The sequence below is a fragment of the Urocampus carinirostris genome, chromosome 3 (genome assembly GCF_059441175.1).
Source record: "Urocampus carinirostris isolate Australia breed hairy pipefish chromosome 3, RoL_Ucar_1.0, whole genome shotgun sequence".
NCBI classification, from domain to species: Eukaryota; Metazoa; Chordata; class Actinopteri; order Syngnathiformes; family Syngnathidae; genus Urocampus; species Urocampus carinirostris.
Window position 1 is genome coordinate 26,372,222 of NC_142351.1, and position 23,009 is coordinate 26,395,230.

At 40.3% G+C, this 23,009-nt stretch overlaps 2 protein-coding genes and 1 long non-coding RNA gene across 4 annotated transcripts in view; all 3 read right to left on the bottom strand.

Annotated features, from left to right (window-relative positions):
• Positions 1–7,910, bottom strand: part of esyt1a (extended synaptotagmin-like protein 1a) — a 29,582-nt gene extending 21,672 nt beyond the window's left edge. Inside the window, exons 1-5 of the mRNA XM_088331259.1 lie at positions 7,080–7,910; positions 4,232–4,273; positions 833–967; positions 600–673; positions 371–443 (exon numbers count right to left, since the gene is read on the bottom strand). Of these exons, the coding sequence (XP_088187385.1) occupies positions 371–443; positions 600–673; positions 833–967; positions 4,232–4,273; positions 7,080–7,412 (657 nt within the window). The 5' untranslated portion in view covers positions 7,413–7,910. The remainder of the gene's footprint in view (positions 1–370; positions 444–599; positions 674–832; positions 968–4,231; positions 4,274–7,079) is intronic.
• A 5,238-nt stretch (positions 7,911–13,148) lies between these two features.
• LOC148369306 (uncharacterized) lies at positions 13,149–13,936 on the bottom strand. 2 transcript variants are annotated; one of them, XR_015849999.1, is made up of 3 exons: positions 13,873–13,936; positions 13,506–13,776; positions 13,149–13,430 (listed from the first exon to the last, which is right to left on the bottom strand). It is a non-coding gene; the product is annotated as an uncharacterized LOC148369306 (long non-coding RNA). The 2 variants fall into 2 exon arrangements; XR_015849998.1 differs by lacking the exon at positions 13,873–13,936 and having other exon boundaries at positions 13,506–13,859.
• A 5,898-nt stretch (positions 13,937–19,834) lies between these two features.
• LOC148369307 (THAP domain-containing protein 2-like) lies at positions 19,835–21,411 on the bottom strand. Its single transcript, XM_088331260.1, has 3 exons — positions 21,230–21,411; positions 20,953–21,148; positions 19,835–20,328 (listed from the first exon to the last, which is right to left on the bottom strand). The coding sequence occupies exons 1-3, from the start codon at positions 21,295–21,297 to the stop codon at positions 19,984–19,986; spliced, it is 609 nt and encodes a 202-aa protein (XP_088187386.1). The 5' UTR covers positions 21,298–21,411; the 3' UTR covers positions 19,835–19,983.
• Between the last annotated feature and the right edge of the window lie 1,598 nt (positions 21,412–23,009).

Consider the following 23,009-nt stretch of genomic DNA (forward strand, 5'->3'; position numbering starts at 1 on the left):
ACTTAAATCAATAGTGATTTATTTTGGTAGTTTTTTGACTAGGAGCCACTAAATTATACACACTCTCCCTTTTAAGTGCAGCTCACGCGTGTTATGGATTAATTCACTACTGATTGACTTTCATATAATTTAAGAAAAAACATTTTTTTAGATCTTATTTTGTGTAGGGGATTTTGAAAAGAAAACCATATTCCAGAACAGCGGAAAATTTTATCTTTCTTGTGGACAAGGCCATTTGGCCCATCTCATCCAAACTTTATCTCCAGAGTACATTGAGTTTGAAACCCCTTCGCTTAGCACACACTGTTTATTTTTCCTCATTCTGTCCAATTGGTAAGCGGACTAATGATCCGGAACAGTGTGTCCATACCTGAATTCCTTTGACACCGGCTTTGCAGAAGTACTTCTTGATTTCGACGTTGATCTCGGCGTCACCAGCATAGCTGCAGGAAGACGCGTGTTTAAATAAGGAAAGCAGCTAATCTGATAAGATTACGAGACTTTGTTGTCTTAAATAAACACAAAATGAATAATTTCTTGAAGTGAAAACCCATATCAATGTCTGACTAGACGAACTGGTTCCTTTCAAAAAAATTTACCTGAGGTACAAATCTAACATGACTTGTCTCCTGTCATGCTCTGTGTGAGCCTTCACGCCAACCACTCTTAAGGCCTGTGAACACAACAGCTGCTATTACACACACCAAAGGTAAACAGGCTGTTGGCAAGTGAAGATATGAGTGAAAAAAAACACGCGTTGTATGAACATTTTTTACTAGTTAACAACTGTGAAGCTCATTTTCATCAATACACAGGAGACAACCAACCACACCTTTTCTCCTAGGTTGACTTTGGTGAAGTTGAGCGTTTGCAGATGGATGCTAGAGGCTCGGATGGACGGTGCGATTGTCTCCAAAAGTAACTTTTCGAGGAACTGGCCTATGAAGGGCCACGCTTGCTGCAGGATCTAAACATACAAATGTTTATTGATACAAGCGATACCATCATGAGTATTGATTTTTGTTGAGCATTCTTGAACTTCATTTAGATATGCCAATATTTCTGCTTGGAACGAGTTGGAACCGAGCATTATCTTATTTTGACGGTTTACAAAAATTTGTAACAGGAAACTATATTTGGATCACTCAACAACCTAGCATGGTGGTCGGGAACTGGGAACAAAATGTGGGACCACGAACATTTTCTGGATTTGGAGGGGAAAAGGACTTAAATTACATGTAAGACGTAATCAGTACTCATTATTTGAGCGATGCTTCACAAACCAGAGAGACATAAAAGTAGGGATGCCCTCCAGCTCGTATAACACACTGGGATTAACCGAAAGGCAGTATACTTCACAACTGTAATCAAACGTTAGTTAATCTGGCACAGATCTAATATTTGTACCAAAAATTATTTTTAACTTGGAGAGATGCACAATAATTATTGGACAGAAGTTTTTTGATAAGAAAATAGGGGGAAAAATGATGTCATAGTTATTGGGAAAAAATGACCGACAATTTGAGGCTGTAGCTATTTCTTGGAGACTAAGGCTGTGCAAAATTGCTTAAAAAAAAAAAATAACAAAAATAGATATACTTTGTAATAATCAATACATTTGGTTTGTGTATCTTATTTGTTAACTGTACAATCACCTTGGTAAAACAAATCCCAAATTTGGCTCAAAAATAGACTAACCAAATAATTGGGTTGATTTGAACCAACATCCTATGTTTTGCTTTTGTTTTTTGTTTTTTTGCAAAAAATGATTGATGTTTGCTCTGAGAAAATAAAAAGGTGTATTTGTGTTTAGACTATAACTTCCCAAAATCTGTTCATTTTACACTAAAAAGCTTGGGTCATTTTGTTTGGAAACAACCCAAACAATTAGTCATTTTGTGTAAGACAACCCAGAATAAAAGGATCAGATCGACCAAAGTATTGGGTTGGCCGTATCTTTCACCAAAGTGTTTTAGAGCATTCATTGGAAAATATATTCATTCTGTACTAGCAGAAAAATTTGCCTGGAATTTCTTTTCTCACATAACTATATTTTTTACTTTTTGTCTTCAGTAAAATAATAACATTAACATTCAAAATGAGCAAAATTATCCATCTAAAAACCAAGGGCCGCCAGCTGCATTCTGTCCCAGAGAGGGTTTTCTCCGACAGAGCAACACTCGACTCAAGAAAATGTGGTTTATGGGCAGGGCACCTGTATGATGCAGCAGGGGTAAACCAGTGAAAGCTGTCGGGCCCTGCTGTTGAAGATAAGAGTGTGTTGTGCACCCGACCCGAGTGACATGGCCGCTTTCTTGTGTCCCGTTTCATCTGGAGGGACGAAAGCATGACCAACTTGGGTGCCGAGGTGCTTAACCTGTTTGGGTGTTTGGTTCATTTGGTTTGGCCATGGTCCAAAAAACTTGCGTGTGTTTTTTGCTACTTTTTCCCTTTTTTTATTTTCTTTGTTTTTGTGTATGTGTTTGTCTTTGCTGTCGATCACTCCTCTCGAAGAATATGACATATGACCAGGGTAGATAGATAGAAAGAAAAGAAAAACATGTTAAAATGCAGTACAATGAGGAAAAAAAAATTGAAAATATGCACACATTTAAATAAATAATAACTATTGCGCATCTCTATCAATTATACTAAAAGATTCTTACACAAAGTTTTCCGAAATGTTCTTATGATTAAAACAAGCTGCCCCCCAAAACATGGTTTTTAACAGTTAACACAGAATCATATTTGAGTATTTCCAGATTAAATAAGAGGATGGATTTAAGACGTTTGTGCCTGAAAAACAACCCACACGCGACAACAAAGTGGTAAACTGCTTGTTTCCGTTGCAGCTGGGGGGGAGCAAACAACCACAGTGCTGCTCTCAATCAACACCAATTCAGTTTTGCAATTTAGCGAATAAAAAGCTCTCAGCATCACAGGCATAATAAAAAAGACTATCAGTATCCCACCATAAACTTCAATTCACATTGACAATGGCAAGACCATAACAATGTTCTTTTTTCAGAAGCCCCAGGATCACCACAGAGATGTCAACATCAGCATTGGTGTGTTAAGTGTAGCGTGAGGCCGCCTTGGGGCTTAAGAGCTTCATTGCCCTGCACCCAAACACCTGACGAGGCTGCACGGCCATGCTTTGGGGCCTCACTGTGTCACATGGCCACGGATAATCATGAGACGCTATGATAATACAGCAGATAGAAGAGCAGAGCCAACTGAAAGAGGAACAACGTCTTTGTCTGCGTAACTGATAAAATATGCAGACATCGTCTTTCAAAATAAATGCAACCAATCAATCTCTACCAAAGAAAGCCTTTGACATTCGAGTTTATCAGATTTTCCCTACACAAAGAAATTTCTCAATATTAGTATTCACGTCCATATTTCCCTTTGTTGATTTGAGGTCCTCTCACTGACAGAGAAGCTGAGATATCGTTCCAGCCACTCTCCCTGCAGCTTAATTACACCGCTGAATGGTCTGAACTCTGCACTGATGGAGAGGCCGCAAAGTAAGTCGTGTCCACAAAACTGGGCTATTATGTATGAACTTTTCAAATTATGTCAAAAGGATTATCACTGCAGGAAGTTGGATGATATGCTTAATTGATTCACTTCTTGCCTGGGACTACATGGATTTTTGAGGTCTATAGGAATCAAATGTTGAACTGATTTTGGAAGTCTATTTCCATCATTGCCATTTAATGTGTAAATACTTTTTAACATTCATAAATGTCAATGTGTGATTGATTTTTGTGTTTATTAGCACTTAATGATATTGAGTGTATCTAAAAGGTTTGTTTACATCCATAACCTTCAAAGACATTGAATGTCCCAGCGACCCTACTGAGGATAAGCTGTGCAGATAATGGATGGATGGATGGACATTTAATGTGTAACCAATTATGGAGGGCTATTGCCCTCATTGGCATTGAATGTGGAACCAGGTTTTGATGTTTATAGTCGTCAATGGCATCAAATGTGTAACTGATTTTTGAGGTTCTTAGCACTAAATGGTATTGAATGCATTAAAACTGATTTTTACATCTATAACCGTCAGAAGCATTGAATGTGCAAACTGATATTTGAAGTCTTTAGCATTGGATGGCATTAAATGGGTTGCAAACATCAGCAAGCGCTCCATCAATGCTGAATTGTTTTACCTGTCAGCAGACCACACATGAAAAACAAACAACTAAAACAACACACTGACCTTATTCAGCCACTCTACTTTTTCTACGTCCGGAAAGTTGACCTGTAAAAAATTAGCCAAGGTCAGACATGGACTCAAAATGCCATGGGAGTGTGAAAGTATCAGCTGGGTCAGGAAGACGCTTTGCTAGCACATTTTTTTCTTACGCTGAAAACACCAACCTATTTTCTTGGAAACTTAAACCAAACCATGTCCAGTTTTTTACATGCATTCTGATCCATTGATTTTTTATATTTGGCTTATTATTCAAAAGCGTCTTACAGTTATAAACAGCATCATGGCATGAAATTGACTCACTGTCAGCCAACTCCTTGGTTTTTGCAATTTAGCTTACCGTATTTTCCGCACTTTAGGGCGCACCAGGTTATAGGGCGCACCCCCAAAAAATAGGTTTTGGTCCTATATCTTCCATAGATAAGGCGCACCGGATTATAAGGCGCTACAATGGGAACGTCGACCAAACAGTCAGATGATTCAGTCCAACTGATTACCCTCTTAACATTCCCAAAGCTTGCAAAGAAGCAAATACGTGTCGTAGACACGTGCAAATGCGGTGTCCGTACGATGTCACTCAAATGCATCATTTCAAATATCATTCAGAAGGGTAAAGTCTTGGGATTCAAGAAATGCCAAACATTTCTTAGTTTCTATTTTCTTTTTCGCTCGCAACTTTACTGTGCATATGACAATAAACACTTGGAATTGAGTTTAATTCACTCAACTCATCACAGCAACATCAAGATCGTTCTAAAACAAGATACCGGGAAAATATAAAGCCGCATAACTCACCTAAGTTCTCACGTTCAATAATGATACGCAATTATGGTCTTCTTACAACCGTGAGTGAAGTAAATCCAGGAGAGTAAATTATTTGCAAATACAGACTAATAAAACATGTTTCTTTATGGTGTACTTTAGCAGGCTTGCTAAGCTTGCTACGCCATTGCTAAACTCGGCCAATTGCAGGGTTTGTTTTGGCTATCTAGCCAATCCGAGGCTCCGAATAACTTCAGCCAATAGCGATCGATTCAACGGATGATTGATACATCTTTTTCGGCCAATTGCAGGGTTTGTTTTGGCGCTCTAGCCAATCCGAGGCTCCGAATAACTTCAGCCAATAGTGATCGATTCAAATGATGATTGACACATTGGTTAGCCAATGAAACGCCGGTATATAAATCCCAGCATACACCGCGGACTACTCCATGTTCGGGGGAAAATCGAGTCGGCGGCTGTTGCGTAAGTTGCGAGACCTCGTGATTCAATGTTGATCCATAAATAAGACACACTGTATTATAAGGCGCATGATCAGCTTTTGAAAAAAATTAAGACTTTTAGGTGCGCCTTATAGTGCGGAAAATACGGTAATTCTATTCTATTAATTCTATTCTCCTATTTCATAGGGGTAAATGTCCTTTATTGTATGTTTCTATTCCTGAAAAAAACTTCTTGAAAAACTTCAAGCAATCCTAATAGGACAAACGCTAATTCTAAGCAATGTGTCAAGTGATAATGGCATGAGAACATAAGACAAATGGCCAGCCCCAGAGCCAAAAACACACTCAGAGATCTGTAGCTCACTCTCACGGCGACAATGGATCTTACACCCTTGACACTTGATGTTTTATAACTCGGGAACACGTTAACCCTTTTGGGCCCTGGATAAAATCCAAGAAGCTACTTCGATTTCTGTCATTAGCCCTTGTGGTTGTGTTGGTGGAAATCGCACCTAGTTGAGCTCATGCTGTTTTTTTTCACTGTGTGTAAGATTCTTCAATTAAACTTTGCAGTGTCTTTTGCTCTCTAACACAAATGCACGCCAAGCTTATACTATCACACTCTCTATCCAGATATGGTATCCCTGGTCCACTGCTTACAAGCTCATGAGCTTCCCCATGCATTTTTCATTCATGCGTAATCTCTAAATAAAGTGTCGGGAGGGTATGGCTCAGAATGGCTTTTTTTTTAGAACATTTGGATGAAATTGCCAAAGTATTGTTCTCGGTAACCAACACAGTATCCACTTGTTCTACAGTTTACACTCACAGTGTTACTCCAACAGACCCTGTTTTGGCTGTTCGTTTCTAAGAAATCCTTTATATGGAATCTCAGTAAACAATCGGAGTTCACTGTTGAAACATTTTATGAAAACCCAAAGAACAAACTTTAGAAAAACACCAGCTAAGAACCCAAAGCAGTTTGATTGGATGAGTGGTAAGTATGGGTGGATCTCTGCACACATATTCCACTCCTCTAAACACATCTGTATTTTTCTCATTCACAGTATTTTGTGACATTTTTACAAAATGACTCTGCTCAAACATTGCTTTGAAACCATTATTCACGACAAAAATGACAGTCAAAATTGACCTTAAGGGCGGTAGAGACAAATTGTAAGTGGTACATTTGTTGATAAGGGACACAGGCTATGGCATTATTATTATTTCGTGCATTGTATCAAATAATCAAACGTCCCACATTAAAATAAAATGTGCTGTAGAATTAGCTATTGTATGGCGAGATAGTTTGGTGCTTTTTTTAAATGTTGTCTCAAAATATTTGATGCGGGTCTATAAATTAAATAAAAATATTTTGCTTTCATGGCTCTTTGAGTCAAAATACTTTCTCGATCCCTGCTCTAAATATATCCCTCTGCTAAGATGACATTCAAATCCAACTGAGTGCAGCATGTTTACAGTGTGCCTGTCATGTGAGTGGATTAAATTGAAACGAGTTCCCAGTGGATTCTTGTTAAGAGGTTATAAGAGGGTAATAAGCAGACAGATGTTGTCATGCAAAAACGGCATTGATGGCCACGTCGCACGGGAGTAGAGACTCTCTTCCTTACCCATGGAGGCAGATCCCGCTTGAATCGGAAAATCTTCTCCGTGGTGAATTCCATCTCGTTTTCCAGGAGGTACATGGCCGCATTGAGCCTCCTGGCTTTATCTTGTCGCGCGTTCTTCCAGCCCATGTAGACCATAAGCCCGACCAGGACCACAATGATGCTGACGCCGTAGTAGCCTGCCAGGTAGACGGGCACGAGCGCACTCAAGCATTTGGCGAAGGACCACAGAGCGCTCACTGCGCGCTGACCAGCGGGAACCTGGTCCGGAGGCAAAGTCTCGGCCGCGCCTGCTGCGCTCACGCCGGGCGGCGCCTCCTCTTTCGTGGATGACATCGCACACACGACCCGTTACTTCCCCGCTTCTGACTTCAGATCGCTCTCCACTTTCTTTCTTAACACCGCCAATCCCTCCGCGAGATTTTTCACAAAACGTCGCTCACATATGCATTCACTAAAAGGCCCGCAAGGATTAAACCATGATGACAGTCCGCACAGTTCCGCAGAGAAACCAAAACGACCATCGGCGTTTAGTGGACGTGTCTTGAGCAAGCAGCGGAGAGCTCAGAGGGCGGACTCTGTGCTCTGCTTCCTAGCCCTGTTCCACACCAAACGGATTGACGCGTAATCCCACGATTAACTCGCAGACACAAGCGCAAAATTCGCGCGCATCCCGCCAAACAAACTAGAAGGATAATTGTTGTCCACGCACAAGGGTCGCCGCGCTATAACAGTCGCCAATCTTTGCATAACGGGCGCGGTAGATGCTTGTTGCCTGCATGCACAAATGATCATGTACTGCGGCAGCTTGCTGAGCACGGCAGCAGGGTTAAAAGAGAGAGCTGGAGTCACTCAGTGGCCAATGAATGAAGCCGAGAATTTGATGGACTACGTTCACCCTTTCAAGCCAAACACAAGTAAAACTGACAAATACATTGACTAATTGATGGCGAGTCAATGTGAAGGCGATGTTCTCTACATTGCACTCTTAGGTGACTTAACAAAACATCCATCCATTATTTGCACTGCTTATCCTCAGTACGGTCGCAGGGGTGCTGGAGCCCATCCCAGCTATCTTCGTCCAGTGGGCAGGGGACACCCTGAACTGGTTGTCAGCCAGCCGCAGCGCACACAGAGACAGACAATTTACTCGGCCATTCACACCTAGGAACAATTTGGACCGTCCAATTTCCCTGATATGCATGTTTTGGGAATGTGGGAGTAAACCAAAGTGCCCGGAGGACAACCACGCAAGCACGGGGAGAAAATGCAAACTCCACACAGGAATGTTCAATCTCATGACCTCAGAACTTGAGGACAGACAACTCAGTTGGCTTTATGATTTCATACATTTTTTTAGGATGGCACAGTGTTTGAGTCATGTATTTCTTATTTGGGGATGTCAATCCTGTTTTTGGCCACTTGTTGGCAAACAAGAATGTTTAAGTTTGTCTCTGTGTGCCCTGCGACTGGCCCCCAGTTCAGGCTGTGCCCTGCCCACTGCCCAAGGATAGCTGGGATGGGCTCCCACATCCCTGCTACCCTACTGAGGAGAAGCGGGGCATATAATGGATGGGTGGATGGCTACTGTTTGGTAACCGGATTCTAATTAGTTAGTTGTTCTTCATAATTTGTGTGTTTGAGAGTGCTGTTGTTTTTGGACTGTGTGTTTGAGAGTGCATTGCTTTAGGGCTAGGACCTTAGCTTGGCCTTTTGGCTGAGAGTAAGTGTCCCGGCTCCTAGGCTTTGTAGCGTATTATGAACTGACCGATAACGGATAATGGATAATGAATAACGAAGATAGATCAATAACCCTTAAAAACCCCCACCTTTAAAAAAGGCTCAGTCAACCACTAAAACATCATAACAAAAATCATTTTCTCGCAAAATTCACTATTTTCAGAACTTCAGGTACACAGGTGTTCTTAGGGGGCTACCTGGTTGCCCCAGGCACCTTGGGAGACCCCTGGTAAGTGCAACCTAAAACATGTGCTAAATAGACAAGGAAGAATACAAACTACAAAGACTCAAAGTGACCAAACCGCATCATTTTCCTTTTCAGTCATTGCTCAGCCTTTCAGCACATGCTAGAAAAAAACCTTCTACAGAGGCCGGACTAGAAGATGTAAGAGAAATACAGAGAGAAAGAGAGATAACGAAAGAGAGATAATACGAGAGGAAGAACAAGGGAGACAGTTTGACAGCAAGTGAGAGAGAGAGAGAGAGAGAGAGAGAGAGAGAGAGAGAGAGAGAGAGAGAGAGAGAGAGAGAGAGAGAGAGAGAGAGAGAGAGAGAGAGAGAGAGAGAGAGAGAGAGAGAGAGAGAAAAGGGGAGAATGAGTGAAAGAAAGAGAGCGAGCATAATAGAGACAGGGAGAAGGGGGGTACAACAGAGAGAGATAAAGGGAGAAATTGAAAAGAGAAAGAAAAGTGTGAGAGAAAGACTAAAAGAATGAGAGAAGAGAAAGAGTGAGCATGAAAAAGACAGAAAGAAGGGGGGAGAAAGTGAGGGAAAAGTGGGAAAAAAGAAGAAAAGAAAAAAGAAAAAGAGAGAAATAGAAAAAAGGGAGACAAGAGAGTGATAAAGGAAGAAAAAATAGAGACAATGAAAAAGTTGGATAAAGAGTTAAGAGAAAATGATAGAAAACGGAGATTCAGAAAGATAATAAGATAAAGAGAGAGTAAAAGGGTGAATGACAAAAAGAGAATGGGGAAAGAAAAAAAAGACAAAAAAGAAAGAGAGAGAAGGAAAGAGAGAAGGAAAGAGAGAAAGAAAGAGAGCGATGAATATTACTTCAGTTGGTTTGCGAGTGGTGCCTGGCTTGGGAGACATCAAGTGGACATATTTAAAACTGCAGCTCATTTTTCTTTTGCGCTTCTCTTAGTGTTTTCTTGCAGGCCGGATTCAAACCCTTGGCGGGCTTGGTGTTTTGTGCTGGTCCCTGGTCAGGATATTTTGTATCTATGCTTAATAACCAAACCCTTAATCACATTTAACTGTAAAATGTTATAAAAATAAAGTATAGAATATGAGTGAAAGGATTTACACCACATCATTCGAATTAATAAGACGCTGCCTGGACTGAGCTTCTCTTCATTGTCTGGATGCAGACAATCAGTCGCTTTTATCAGAGTGTAAAAGATTGATCACCGTTCTTGTGCATAAGTAAACCAAGCATGGTGATTTCTGTCTGTCCGGGAAATATAATTTGCTGGATTTCTCTTTGGAAACAACATGCATAAAAATAGTTTTGATTTGTTTTCGTTTTTGCTATGTCACATTGTGACTATAGCCGGTCAGCTGAGGAACAATAATCTTTCAGGCGCTAGAAGCAGAAGTTGCAGTCACGGGGGTTGATCAAAGTTTATACAATATTTTTTAATCCCTCCAAAAAAAAAAAACAAGGGCAGCTAACTGAAGGTTACACTCCAAATTCCACGCTCAAAGTTATCTAAAACTGCCTACCAGAAATGCAGTATACTGTGTTATCATTTTAGGAAATACCAAGAACAAAGTGAATATTGCGTGACTGTACAATATGTGCAAACTAACACCAAAAATATTTTTTTCTTATCAAATTCTAATTTAGTCTCTGAGCCAAAGGTTGTAACTCCCCCAAGCCAAGAAAGTCAAAGGACGCGGATCACATGAGAAATGTTTTTTTTTTTCTATTTTAAAAAAGAAAACCGACCTGTGCACTCCTAAAGCTGCTCTCTATTACAATTTTGTGGGAATGGGCTTTAAGTTTCTGTTGGATACATATCAGAAGCTTGAGGCTTTGACTTGAAAGATTTTTTGGCATTTAGAAAAGCACAAAATATATTACAAACTCTTTTCTTTTCAATTTGTGGCGGTTTGAAAAACCTCGACCATAATTTTTGTTTGTTATGCATTCGCAACAAAAACTACATAACTGTTGAGCAGATTGATGAGACTACCAACTCATACAACCCTGCCTGTTTGTCACACTTGTGTTCTAAGTAAAGCACTTTCATTTTTGTATTTTATTTCCACTTTATGAGAAGGTACTTGGTTGGTTTGGACATGTGGAGAGGATGGATTGAGGAGCGAATGTTGAAAATCTAGAGCAGAAGTAAATGGAAGGAGACCAAGAGGAAGGCCGCGATTGACGTGGATGGATGGTGTTGAGTGCACTGGAGGAAAGAGGGCTAAATCCAATGGAAGCTAAAGCTCTTGTTGGTGATAAGAATGAGTGGAGAGGTGTTGTGAAAGGATATTGGGATGTTTGGACGCGTTCAAAGGGACGGGCAGGGCACTTGTATGATGCAGCAGGGGTAAACCAGTGAAAGCTGTCGGGCCCTGCTGTTAAACAGAAGAGTGTGTTGAGTCACCCTGACCCGAGTGACATGGCCGCTTTCTTGTGTCCCATTTCATCTGGAGGGACGAAAGCATGACCAACTTGGATGCCGAGTTGCTTAACTTGTTTGAGCATTTGGGTTGGCCATGGTCCCCAAAAACTTTTGTGTGTGTTCTTTGCTACTTTTTCCCTTTTTAATTTTCTTTGTTTTTGTGTATGTGTTTGTCTTTGCTGTCGATCACCCCTCCCGAAGAATATGACCAGGGTAGATAGATAGAAAGGAAAAACATGTTAAAATGCAGTACAACGAGGAAAAAAACATTGTTGGTCACCCCTCTCGAGGGATATTACCAGGTAGATAGATTTCCACTTAGTAATTTGTGCTATTGCTGCTACACTTCTGTGGTGAGCTCAAGGACACTCCGTGAATAAATCGTTTGGCAATTGTGGTTGTGTAAAATCATTCCAAAATACGATGACTATCTTGCAATGAGATTTAATTTTATGATCATAATTGCTGTAAGTTGAGATAGATCTGACAGCGTGTGTTGGATTTATGAGACTAACTTTTCAAAGCCTTTTGTCACACTTGTGTTCAAGTTGTGAAATAAAAAGACTAAGATTTGCATTCCACCTACCCTTTGTTATTAGTCCGTTAAAACAGACAATGCTGTGGTGCTGCAGTTGCCACCGATGGAGGAACACCCAGTCACACACGCATTTCTTAGATGCACTTTAAGGGGTTTGGATGGTGTTTGTCATTACTATAAGCAAGGATTTTCTTACTTTCACCATTTTCATGTTCTGTTGACAAATAGAAATTTAAAAAAAAAACTGCAGGGGTAAGCATTACGTCTCTCTTCGACAATCTCCAAACAACCTTTCCTCAACCTAATGTGTTCCGCCCAAAACCGCCCTGATTAAGCAGATGGGCACAAGCATAGACTCTTTGAACTCAGTTGAGCATTGTTATCACATACTTGAGAATATTTATCTTTCAACTTTTTAAAGACACCTCAGACGACGCATTGCTATATCTCTATATGTAATACGTCTCGTTTGAGTCAATTGCCTCAAAGGTTGTGCAAATGCGTTTATTCATTCCTTAAATATGCTCTTTGTATGCAACATGAATATAGTTCATCTAAAGACTTTGAAGAATAAATTAAATAGTGGCAGCACCTTGGAGACTGGTTAGGACAGAGGTGGCCAACCCAGGCCTCGAAAGCTGCATGACCTGAATATTTGAGGTTTCCCTTCAACTCATATGTTAATTTTCAGCCTGTTAACAACCTGTGTGGACGCTTTTCAATGATACAGGTGATTGGAATAACCTGTATTGGAGCAGAGAAACTCAGAATATGCAGGACATGCAGCTCTCGAAGATAAAGTTAGCACATCAGTCTCACAGCTCTAAGGTCCCGGGTTCAATCCTAACTACCCTGTGCAGAGTTTGCATGTTTTACCCGCGTCTAAGTGGGCTTTCCCTGAGGAATCCAGTTTCTTCTCACATTTCTACATCATGCATATAGATTGATTGGCCGGTCGAAATTGTCCCTAGGGATGAGTGGATGTGTTCAGACTAGCTGGCAAACAGTTCAGTGTGTCCCCTGCCCGAGGATGGGTTACAGGGACCCTAGTGAGTTCAAGTGCTAAAATGTATACAATTTAATAGCTCCATAAATTACTCATCTGACTGGTATTTTTGTTAGTTTGTTCTTTGAAACAACCATTAGAAACTGATGACAAACAAATTGTTTAACTACCGAAACTTTTAATCAACAGACACAGATAATGTTGAACAAAGAGTAAAAGTTGTGAGAACAAACTAAAGTCCAGAATAGTCCTTCATTGTCCATGTGTCATTGCTAATTTGAAAATGCAGTTGATGGATGTCCAACTTGCACACGATGGCTCTGCTGCTGCGTTATTCTCCAGCCATTCTTCCATGATACAGGGGAGTAGTGAGCACTGTTCGGTTCCGTGAAACGGCTTACTTGGACCTCTGCCTCATCTTTCTCCTTTTGCGCTTCAGTCTGAAAATCAATACCCGGGAATACATATTTAAAAGAACATGTACGTTCGAATAACGGTATAAAGGCAAAACTCACCTGCGCATGCGCTTCTTCCTCCACTTTGGGTGGTCGGATGAAAATGTTAATGTGACAGGTATAAAAGCAATACATTTGAATTAGATTTCAATAAACATTATCTGAGTATTTCTAACATCATTAGCAAGTTCTCAATACTGTACTTCTTACTGCACATAAATCTCGACAACTAGCTAAGCACGAAGCGTTAGCCTAGAATAAATTGCAATCATTATACCAGTCAAAGACCAGAAAAAAAATGTACCTTGGCTCGCATAGCGAATGGATCAGTCTGAAAAGAGTTTAAATAGAGGGAGTTTTAGTTAAGATTTTTGAAACAACACAAGGATTAGTGTGGATTCTCGTGTCAATATAAAATTGTACATACCGAACGAGGAAGAGCAGTCGAGAGATTGACGTCATAAAAAGTCGCCGGAAACGTCTTTACCTCGACTACGCCAGCATGTGGAGAGAAAAATGTAAAACATGCTTGTGTAAAATATTTGAAATGTGCAATTAGAGTAATGAATTGTGTTACCTTGTGCTTTATGCAACAAGTGAAAAAATGATATTATTATTTTTAATGAAAAAACATATTTTTATTCTAAAGTTTTGGACCCTTGCGTTTTTTTTGCAGATAATTTGACCTGCTTTTGAAAAACTCACAAGGTACAGATGAAGCACAGTGTATACAAGTGTGAAAGCAGGTTTGTAAATAATTGGAAATTCGTATTCCAGTGACTTTCAACTTTGGGGGCGATTCTTTGCCGCCATAATTTCGAACCACACTTAAAGCCAGTGAATTTTTTCGAACCACACTTAAAGCTAGTGAATCTTTTCGTGAATCAGTCACTTGGTACACCCGCATCGCGAGTCTTTGACTCGCTGTACATGAACCACTCATTTTGAATACTCTGTACACGCTCCAGGTACTCGAGGCGAGAATCCCATTACTACAACATGTTTGTAGAATAATGAACTGTGGTGGTATGTCCATAGGTTAAGGGTTCAATTCCAGCAACTTGGCCGCGTGAAGTTGGTATTTCTTCCTAGTGCATTAGCAGGGTTGGGTAGGGTTACTTTAACTTGATTACTTTCAATTACTTTTGGATTACTCCAATACCAAAAATGCTAATAAAAGACAAAAAAACCTAAATATGAGTAAAATAATGACTCACAACACGTGGTAAGCTTTCTCTCCTGGTTTTGATCTCCGGCAAAACTAACATAAAATGCGACAGAAACAAAATGAAAATAAATCCAAACAGCTTGCCAACATCATTTTTGCCGTTCCATGTGTTCCGTTACTCCTCAAGCCTGCACAAAATTTAGTAATTTTATTCATATTTAGTTCCTTTTGTCTTTCATTAGCATATTTGGTATTGGAGTAATCCAAAAGTAATTGAAAGTAATCAAGTTAAAGCAACCCTATCCAACCTCGTGCATTAGTGTTTTACTAAGGCTCATTTTCTTCCTGAGTGAGGCTTGAGTGCGAGTGTGGATTGTCTACATTTGCCCCGTGATTTGCTAGCAATCTAGGGCAGGGGTCAGCACCCTAAAATGTTAAAAGGGCCATATTCCATCTGTCAATATATTATATATATGTATATATATATATCTCATCTCTCATCTCATCAGCTGCACCCCTTATCCTCAGTAGGGTCGCGGGGGTGCTGGAGCCCATCCCAGCAATCATCGGGCAGTGAGCAGGGGACTCCCTGAACTGGTTGCCAGCCAATTGCAGGGCACACAGGGACAGACAACTCACTCGCTCAGTCACACATAGGGACAATTTGGACCGGCCAATTCACCTAAAATGCATGTCTTTGGAATGTGGGAGGAAACCGGAGTGCCCGGAGAAAACCCACGCAAGCACGGGGAGAACATACAAACTCCGCACAGTAAGGCCGGGAGCTGGATTTGAACCCACGCAGGAGGTTCCCACGACCTCAGAACTGTGCCGCACACGCGCTAACCACTGCGCCGCCGTGCTGCCCTAAGACTTATAACATTGGTAAAAATGGCGGCGCCCTCTGTTGGCTGCGGCTGCATCGGCTCGCTACAACGGGTCAGGTGTATCGACATTTCGTTCTGTGTACATTGTTACAAAGAATGACAATACAAAGGAAATTATTATTATAATATATATATATATATATATATATATATATATATATATATATATATATATAGTAGGGTCGCGGGGGTTCTGGAGCCCATCCCAGCTATCTTCGGGCAGTGGGCATGGGACACCCTGAACTGGTTGCCAGCCAGTCGCAGGGCACACAGAGACAGACAACTCACTCGCTTATTCACACCTAGGGATGATTTGGACTGGCCAATTAACCTGATGCACATTTTTGAAATGTGGGAGGAAACCTGAGTGCCCGGAGGAAACCCACGCAAGCACGGGGAGAACATGCAAACTCCAGAAAGGAAGTTTTGACCCCATGACCTCAGAACTGTGCCGCACTCAGGCTAACCACTGCGCTGCCCCGCTGCCTCAAAGGGCCATTAGACCCCAAAAAATAGCCCAACTAAAACATGTCTGGAACTGCAAAAAAATGTAATGCCTTTATATAAGCCTTGTAAGGAAGGACACGCATACCTAATCTATAGTCATTGGAAAATGATAATGATTGTGTCCTGTTTGTCCTACAAAAACCATACAATGCAGTGAAAAAGTATTTGCCCCATCTCGATGTGTTTTTTCTTTGCATGGTCACAAAAGTTTGAGGTCATCAAACTAATTTTAATTTGAGACAACCCAAGAAAATACAAAATGCATTTTTCAAATGTTTACTTTTAAAGGCACACACAAATAAATCAACCTATCTGGCTCCCCTGAATGGAATAGCGGGTTGGGTCATCTTTGGCAGTGATAACAGAAATCAAACATTTGCAATAATTGGTAATGAGTCTTTCACAATGTTGTGGAAGAAGTATGGCCCACTCCTACTTTGCAATATTGTCCCAAATCTGCCACAATGGAGGGTTTTCTTGGATGAATTGCCCGTTTAGGGTCACACCACAACATAGGGGTCGGCAACCTATGGCACCCGTGCCAGCAGTGGCACGCGAGCACGGCAAAGTAATAATGATTTTTTTTGAATGCGCATTTTTACCTGATATTTAGACATTTTCATTGCGCGCTTTCATTGTTTAGCGGCTTTACGGTGAGCGTGTGTCTGCGAGGTTCCTCGCAGAGGAGCAGAGATCTGTTTTAACCCTCCCACAGAAACACCGCGAGTGATAAATGAACGAATCACGACAGCCAAATCATGACGGCTCCTCGAGCGGAAAAATCTCGTTCTTTCCAGCAAGCGTGGAAAGACAAATGGGGCTTTGTGCAAAAAATGACCATGCAGTTTGTGCATTATGCCTCGAGAGCGTTGTACCTCGCACGTCAAGTGTTAAACGTCATTAAGAGACGAAACATGAACAGGAATTCAAGGACGAGTCTGAAAAGGCGGATACATTAAAACGCGTTGTGTCCAACCCTCCCCTGGCAGGTTAATGCCAAAAAGATTTTATTGATGAATGGTATGGTAGCTGTCCGTATCACTGATTTTTTTGGTTGTAGTTCATTGTTGATGAAGAATGGTTGAAGTCATGGATGTCTACAGGCCTTTCCACATGTTGCTCACATTCATTTTTTAGTTTGTTGATGAACAACTTTATGGAGGAAAAAAAAACCAAAAAAAACAAGATGAACAAGAATAGTGGAATATAAAATTGGTCAGTTATACGAATTCAATGTATATCCATGTTGTATATTTGGACTGGTGTAAATTTACACCTCTGTTGGATATTAAAAAAAAATATTGTGCGAGTCATTAATCTTGGTGTGGAACACTGATTTACAAGGAAATATGAAAGTGGCACTCCACACCAAAAAGGTTGCTGACCCCTGCCACAACATCTAAAATGGATTTAAATTCGGACGTTGATTTGGCCACTCCAGAACCATCATTTTTATTTTTGAGCCATTCAGAGGTGGACTTGCTGGTGTGTTTTTGATTGTTGTCCTGCTGCGTGATCCTCAAGCGCTTGAGTTTGAGGACACTAACGGTCTCCTTCAGGATCTTCTGGTAAACACCAGAATTCATTATTCCGACAACCACATCAAGTTGTCCTTTTTTAAAAAGTCAAATGAGAGAGAGCATTAACACTGAATAAATACAACCATTTACCGTAGAATTCGGACCATAGAGCGCACCTGATTATAAGCTGCACCCAGTACATTTTTAAAGGAATACAATTTTTTTTACATACATGTCGCACCTGACTATAAGCCGAATGTGCCCAACAAATTGAAACATGACGTATTTACAAAGAAAGACGTAACATAGAAAAAGTTTTGATAATATACAGTACCTTAATCCCTTAACATTCCGCTGGCCTGCCGGTGGGCTGCTAGACTTTCGATAAACAAATACTTGTCTGTACGATGTCACCAGTCATTGAACTAGTATGTATCATGCCAGATATTATTGGAAATCTTAAACTCGAGATACAAAATTTAAAATATACTCATCAGTGAAACATCGCCATCAGTCTAAAACAAGATACCCGAAACTATAAATCTGGCGTAACTTACCATTACCTCCCCTGGCCAGCTTCAACTTCTTCGAATGTTTGCAAAAATGGCTTCGTTACATTAAGGACACTATAGTATAAAATCTATCCATCCATTATCTGGTCCGCTTATCATCAGTAGGGTCGCGAGGGTGCTGGAGCCCATCCCAGCTATCTTCAGGCAGTGGGCAGGGGGACACCCTGAACCGGTTGCCAGACAGTCTGACTGTGTAAAATATTCACTCCAAAACACACGATAATGCCGACAAATAGAAATACGACCAAAATATTTCTGCTTCCCTGGATGTTGCTTATTGTCATCTGTTCGTTTCACCACATTATTTCCGTGTATAAATACACAGACTAGTAAAAGTATTACCAATATGGTAGTTCCATTGCTACGCAGATGACACTCAACTATACCTTCCGATGGAGGAATCTGCCACACGAAACTGTCGAAATTTGGAGGCCTGCCTCACTGAGATAAAAGAATGGATGTCACTCAACTTCTTGCGCCTTAACTCTGAAAAGACCGAAATGTTAGTTTTTGGTCCACCTAAATGCCGTGACTTGTTCTCAAAAACGGCTCTGAACATTGACGAATGTAATATCACCCGGGGTGACTCAGTTAAAAATTTAGGTGTCATATTTGACCCCGATCTTTCTTTCCAAACACACGTTAAGAATATTGCTAGAACAGCCTTTTTCCATATTCGCAACATTGCTAAAATTCGCCCTATGCTGTCTCAGTCGGATGCAGAGATTATAATTCATTGGTTTGCTACCTCCCGTCTCGATTACTGTTATGCACTACTCTCCGGTCTCCTGAAAACTAAAATCAAGAGCCTTCAGCTGGTACAAAATGCTGCAGCGAGGCTTTTAACTAAAACAAGAAAGTTTGATCACATGACCCCGATTTTAGCTAACCTGCATTGGCTCCCTGTTAGCTTAAGATGTAATTTTAAGGTTCTGTTGGTAGTGTACAAAATCATGCATGGACTTGCTCCCTCAAATTTTTCATATTTAATTTCCCCCTATGTTCCAGTCCGGAGCCTTTGCTCTGAAAATGCTGGTCTACTAATGATCCCATAAGCCAAGAAGAGATCCGCAGGTTCGAGAGCATTCTCCATTCGGGCCCCGGTGCTGTGGAATGCTCTTTCCCCTGAGATTTGATTAGCAACCTCAGTGGAAATGTTTAAATCTAAGCTTAAAACACACTTCTATTCTACAGCATATGAATAACCTATATTTTATGTTGACAATATCTGTGTATTATTTGCCCTTATGTAGGTTTTAGATCAGGGGATGGTGTCATAAGAGTCTGTAGTTTGCAATAATCTGTGATCAGTGCAGCCCTTTGAGACTCTGTGATTAAGGGCTATACAAAGAAACATGACTTGACTAGTTAGCCTTCCCCTTTTGATAGACACCTTTTCCATAAATGAAGATCTGTTTATGCTAGTTTTATTCATGCACAAAGCGTGAAGTGACATTAAACTTGCGTCTTACTCGACACATATATTTCATTTGTCTCGTGCGTACTGTTACTCTTAGAAAAATGCATAAGTTGGTCGAATCATTGCATAAGCCGCAGGGTTGAAAATCTAGGAAAAAAGTTGCGGCTTATAATCCGAGTTTTACGGTAATATATATAGTTTTTTTTTTAATTTTCATAGTGCCAAAACCTGCCTTCCCTGACTGCACGTCACTGTTGTAAACTGAGAAAAATGATCCGAGAATGAGATTGCTTTTGGTATCATGGTCCACTCGTACATGCTGAAAGCACTTTTTATTATCTTAATCTTCCATTTCAGAAAACATGTAGAAGTTTTCTGGATAAGATAAATACATATAACAAAGTATGTGATACGAACAGTACATCTGTGGAATTCCAAAATGTTGTCTTTTTCATGGAATTAGTTCACTCATTTAAAGTGAGAGCGAACGACTCCAGAAACGTTGTGTCCAAAATCTGGCCACGTTTACCTGAAACCATCCCATTATGTCTGATATTTTTTAACAGAGTTGTTAAGTTTTTCACCCTCATCCTCAAACGTCTTGTTCTCTGATGTGTTATCTTGAGTTTTTTCGTCAGCTGCCTGATTGTGTCCATCGCAGTGTCAAGCTTCCGCTTCACCTTCCGGGGGTTGGGGTCAAGGTAGTAGTTGTGATCTACTGAATTGGGTAATTTTGACAGATTGATTGGAGGGGTTGATGCTGACTCGGCGTCTGGTTTGTTGACCTGAGGTTTTCTTGCATTCAATTTCTGTTTGAAAAAGTGCCAAATCATTCAGAGATAAAAATATTGTAAGATGACTGATGATAAAATAAGGCATTCCAAAAATAAATTAAAAAATCGTACTACCTGTACAATACAATATCTGTGTATTATTTGTTATTGCAACATCCATTGCAGCCTGGTCATCCTGCAAGGAGGATTACCTCATGTGCGGTCCCCTCTCAAGGTTTCTTTATTTTCCTCATGTTGAGGTTTTTAAGTTTTTCCCTCATGTTTATATGATAGTTCATGTATATTTGCTTATTTTTTAACCCAAAAGTGTGAGAACCGTTTATGAATATTCTTGACTTCCAAGCACTCAATGTTTGGTAGCATCAGATCTATAATTTGAACTCCCGAAAATCAAATAGACGTCACTACCACTTAAATTGCTTTTATGAAATTGTAGTTTTCTGTGGGAGTAATTGGGCACATCCTAACAAACAGGGAGGAAAAATTACTATTGGGGCATATAGCATTTTAACAAAATAGCAAATAAAATATAAATTCATAATATTTGATTGCATAATGACACCAAGTTTGATGTAGTTTATCAAATTATCAAAGGGAACAATGATTTTAGAATTTTATGGCCAACACCTCTTGACTAACCCGTTGGAATCCTTTAGGAAATTTAAAGACGCTCGGTATCACGCCTTGTCTGAGCCGCGTCGTCTGGCCACTGCGATCGAAATCGGCGTCCAAGAAATGGTCACTGCAGATTAATGTGACTCCAGGTGTTGCAGCGAAGTTTTTCCTCCTCAACGCCTGGACCCATTCCTTGCAAAGCTTTTTGTTCTTAGGGAATCTGTATGAGAAATATTTCAAACTTGAGACGTATCGTGCAAAACTTCAGTGGAAAAAGAGCAAATGATAAATGCACACTTACCGATGAAATGTGCATTTGTTGCCTTTCCCAGACCTATTGTCACAATTGAACGCCACACACTGTGGCATTTTTAAATAAGCCGCAGTGATAAATTGTGAGCTTGTATCGCTTAATGCTTGTTTAGCTAGTGGCAACGCAAAATGGTCGCTGGCGCATTTCCGGTGACGTCATTCAACTGTTCATAGGCGGTAAATTTATCAAATTAACTCATGAAAATCCTTTAATTCCTGCAAGTTTGAGACGCCTTTGAAATGTCACAAAGGCCAAGGACTTTACGCCTTTGTCACAAAGTTTGTTTTACAACAAAATATAAACGCCACAAGATGCAACGCCACACCTGCCAAAACTGCCGCTTTAAAGGAACAGTGAGTAATATTTAGTGCCTGCATCCGCAATGATCGCAGCAAGGCTTTAAGGCTAGGACCTTAGCTTGGCCTTTAGGCTGAGTGTAAGAGTCCCGGCTCCTAGGCTTTGTAGCATATTATGAACTGACCGACAACGGATAATGAATAATATATAAAGAAGATAGAAAAATAACCCTTAGAAACTTTTATCCAGTATAAAAAAAAACATTGATTTGAATAGTAGTCAAAACACCAGAACTATCATAAGAATGTTAAAAATTTTTTTTAGAAAAAAATCATTGGTCAAGAAAATGTGTATATTCTTAATGAAATGAATTGGTCTGCATTTACAGTATATAGCGCTTTTCAAGTCAATGAAGGCTTCCCAAAGCGCTTTACAATGTGCTTCACACTTTCCCATTCACACACACTCACAAACCAATAGCGGCCATGCAAGGCGCCAACCTGCTTTATTGGGGGCATTAGGGATTCAGTGTCTTGCCACACTTCAACATATAACACGGAGGGGCCGGGAATCGAACCTGCTATCTCTTGACGAGCGCTCTACCTCCTGAGCTAATGCCTCTTATATATATGCAATTGGTTGAATCCCTAATATCGCCGTTTTTCTGGCAACGTGCTGCTACGCTGTGCTCTGTGGCACTGGTTTTCATTCGCATTAAACAATACAGTGCCATCTAGTTGTCAAATTTTACATACTAGGGCTGTGTTAGACTACCACTTGTCGCCCCTTAAAACACCTACTGCTTTTTTTTTTTAAATAACGCTTTTTTAAATTCACTACGACTTTGTGTGCAAATAAATTGCTCCGAAGGTTGCATTAACAAGCACGTTTTGTAATATTCTGGAAATGAATTGTGTTTCACACGCTCAAAATCAACCGCTTTTCAAAGTCAAGTTTGGCGTGTATGCAATGTATATTGTACGATGTGAATCTGAACGAAACAGGCCAGCTCACAATTTTGGAAACGGAATAGAGCGTTTTTTTTCCTCAATAATTATTTTCCCCCAGTTATTTAGGCTCTTGTATCAGTAGTCATTCGCGTGCAGGGTTGGGTATGGTTACTTCAACTTCATTACTTTCAATTACTTTTGGATTACTCCAATACCAAATATGCTAATAAAAGACAAAAGAAACTAAATATGAATAAAATTACTAAATTGTGTGCAGGCTTGGGGAGTAACGGAATACATAGACGGCAAAAATGATGTTGGCAAGCTGTTTGGATTTATTTTCATTTTGTTTCTGTTGCATTTTATGTTAGTTTTGCCAGAGATCAGAGAGATCAAAGCCAGGAGAGAAAGCTTTCTCTCCTGGCTTTGATCTCCGGCAAAACTAACATAAAATGCGACAGAAACAAAATGAAAATAAATCCAAACAGCTTGCCAACATCTTTTTTGCCGTTCCATGTGTT

Coding starts and splice junctions, on each gene's coding strand:
- LOC148369307 (XM_088331260.1), bottom strand. CDS start 21,297: ATGCCACAGTGTGTGGCGTTCAATTGTGACAATAGGTCTGGGAAAGGC. Junction 21,149..21,229: donor AACAAATGCACATTTCATCG/GTAAGTGTGCAT, acceptor TTTCTCATACAG/ATTCCCTAAGAACAAAAAGC. Junction 20,329..20,952: donor TTCCTAAAGGATTCCAACGG/GTTAGTCAAGAG, acceptor TTTTTCAAACAG/AAATTGAATGCAAGAAAACC.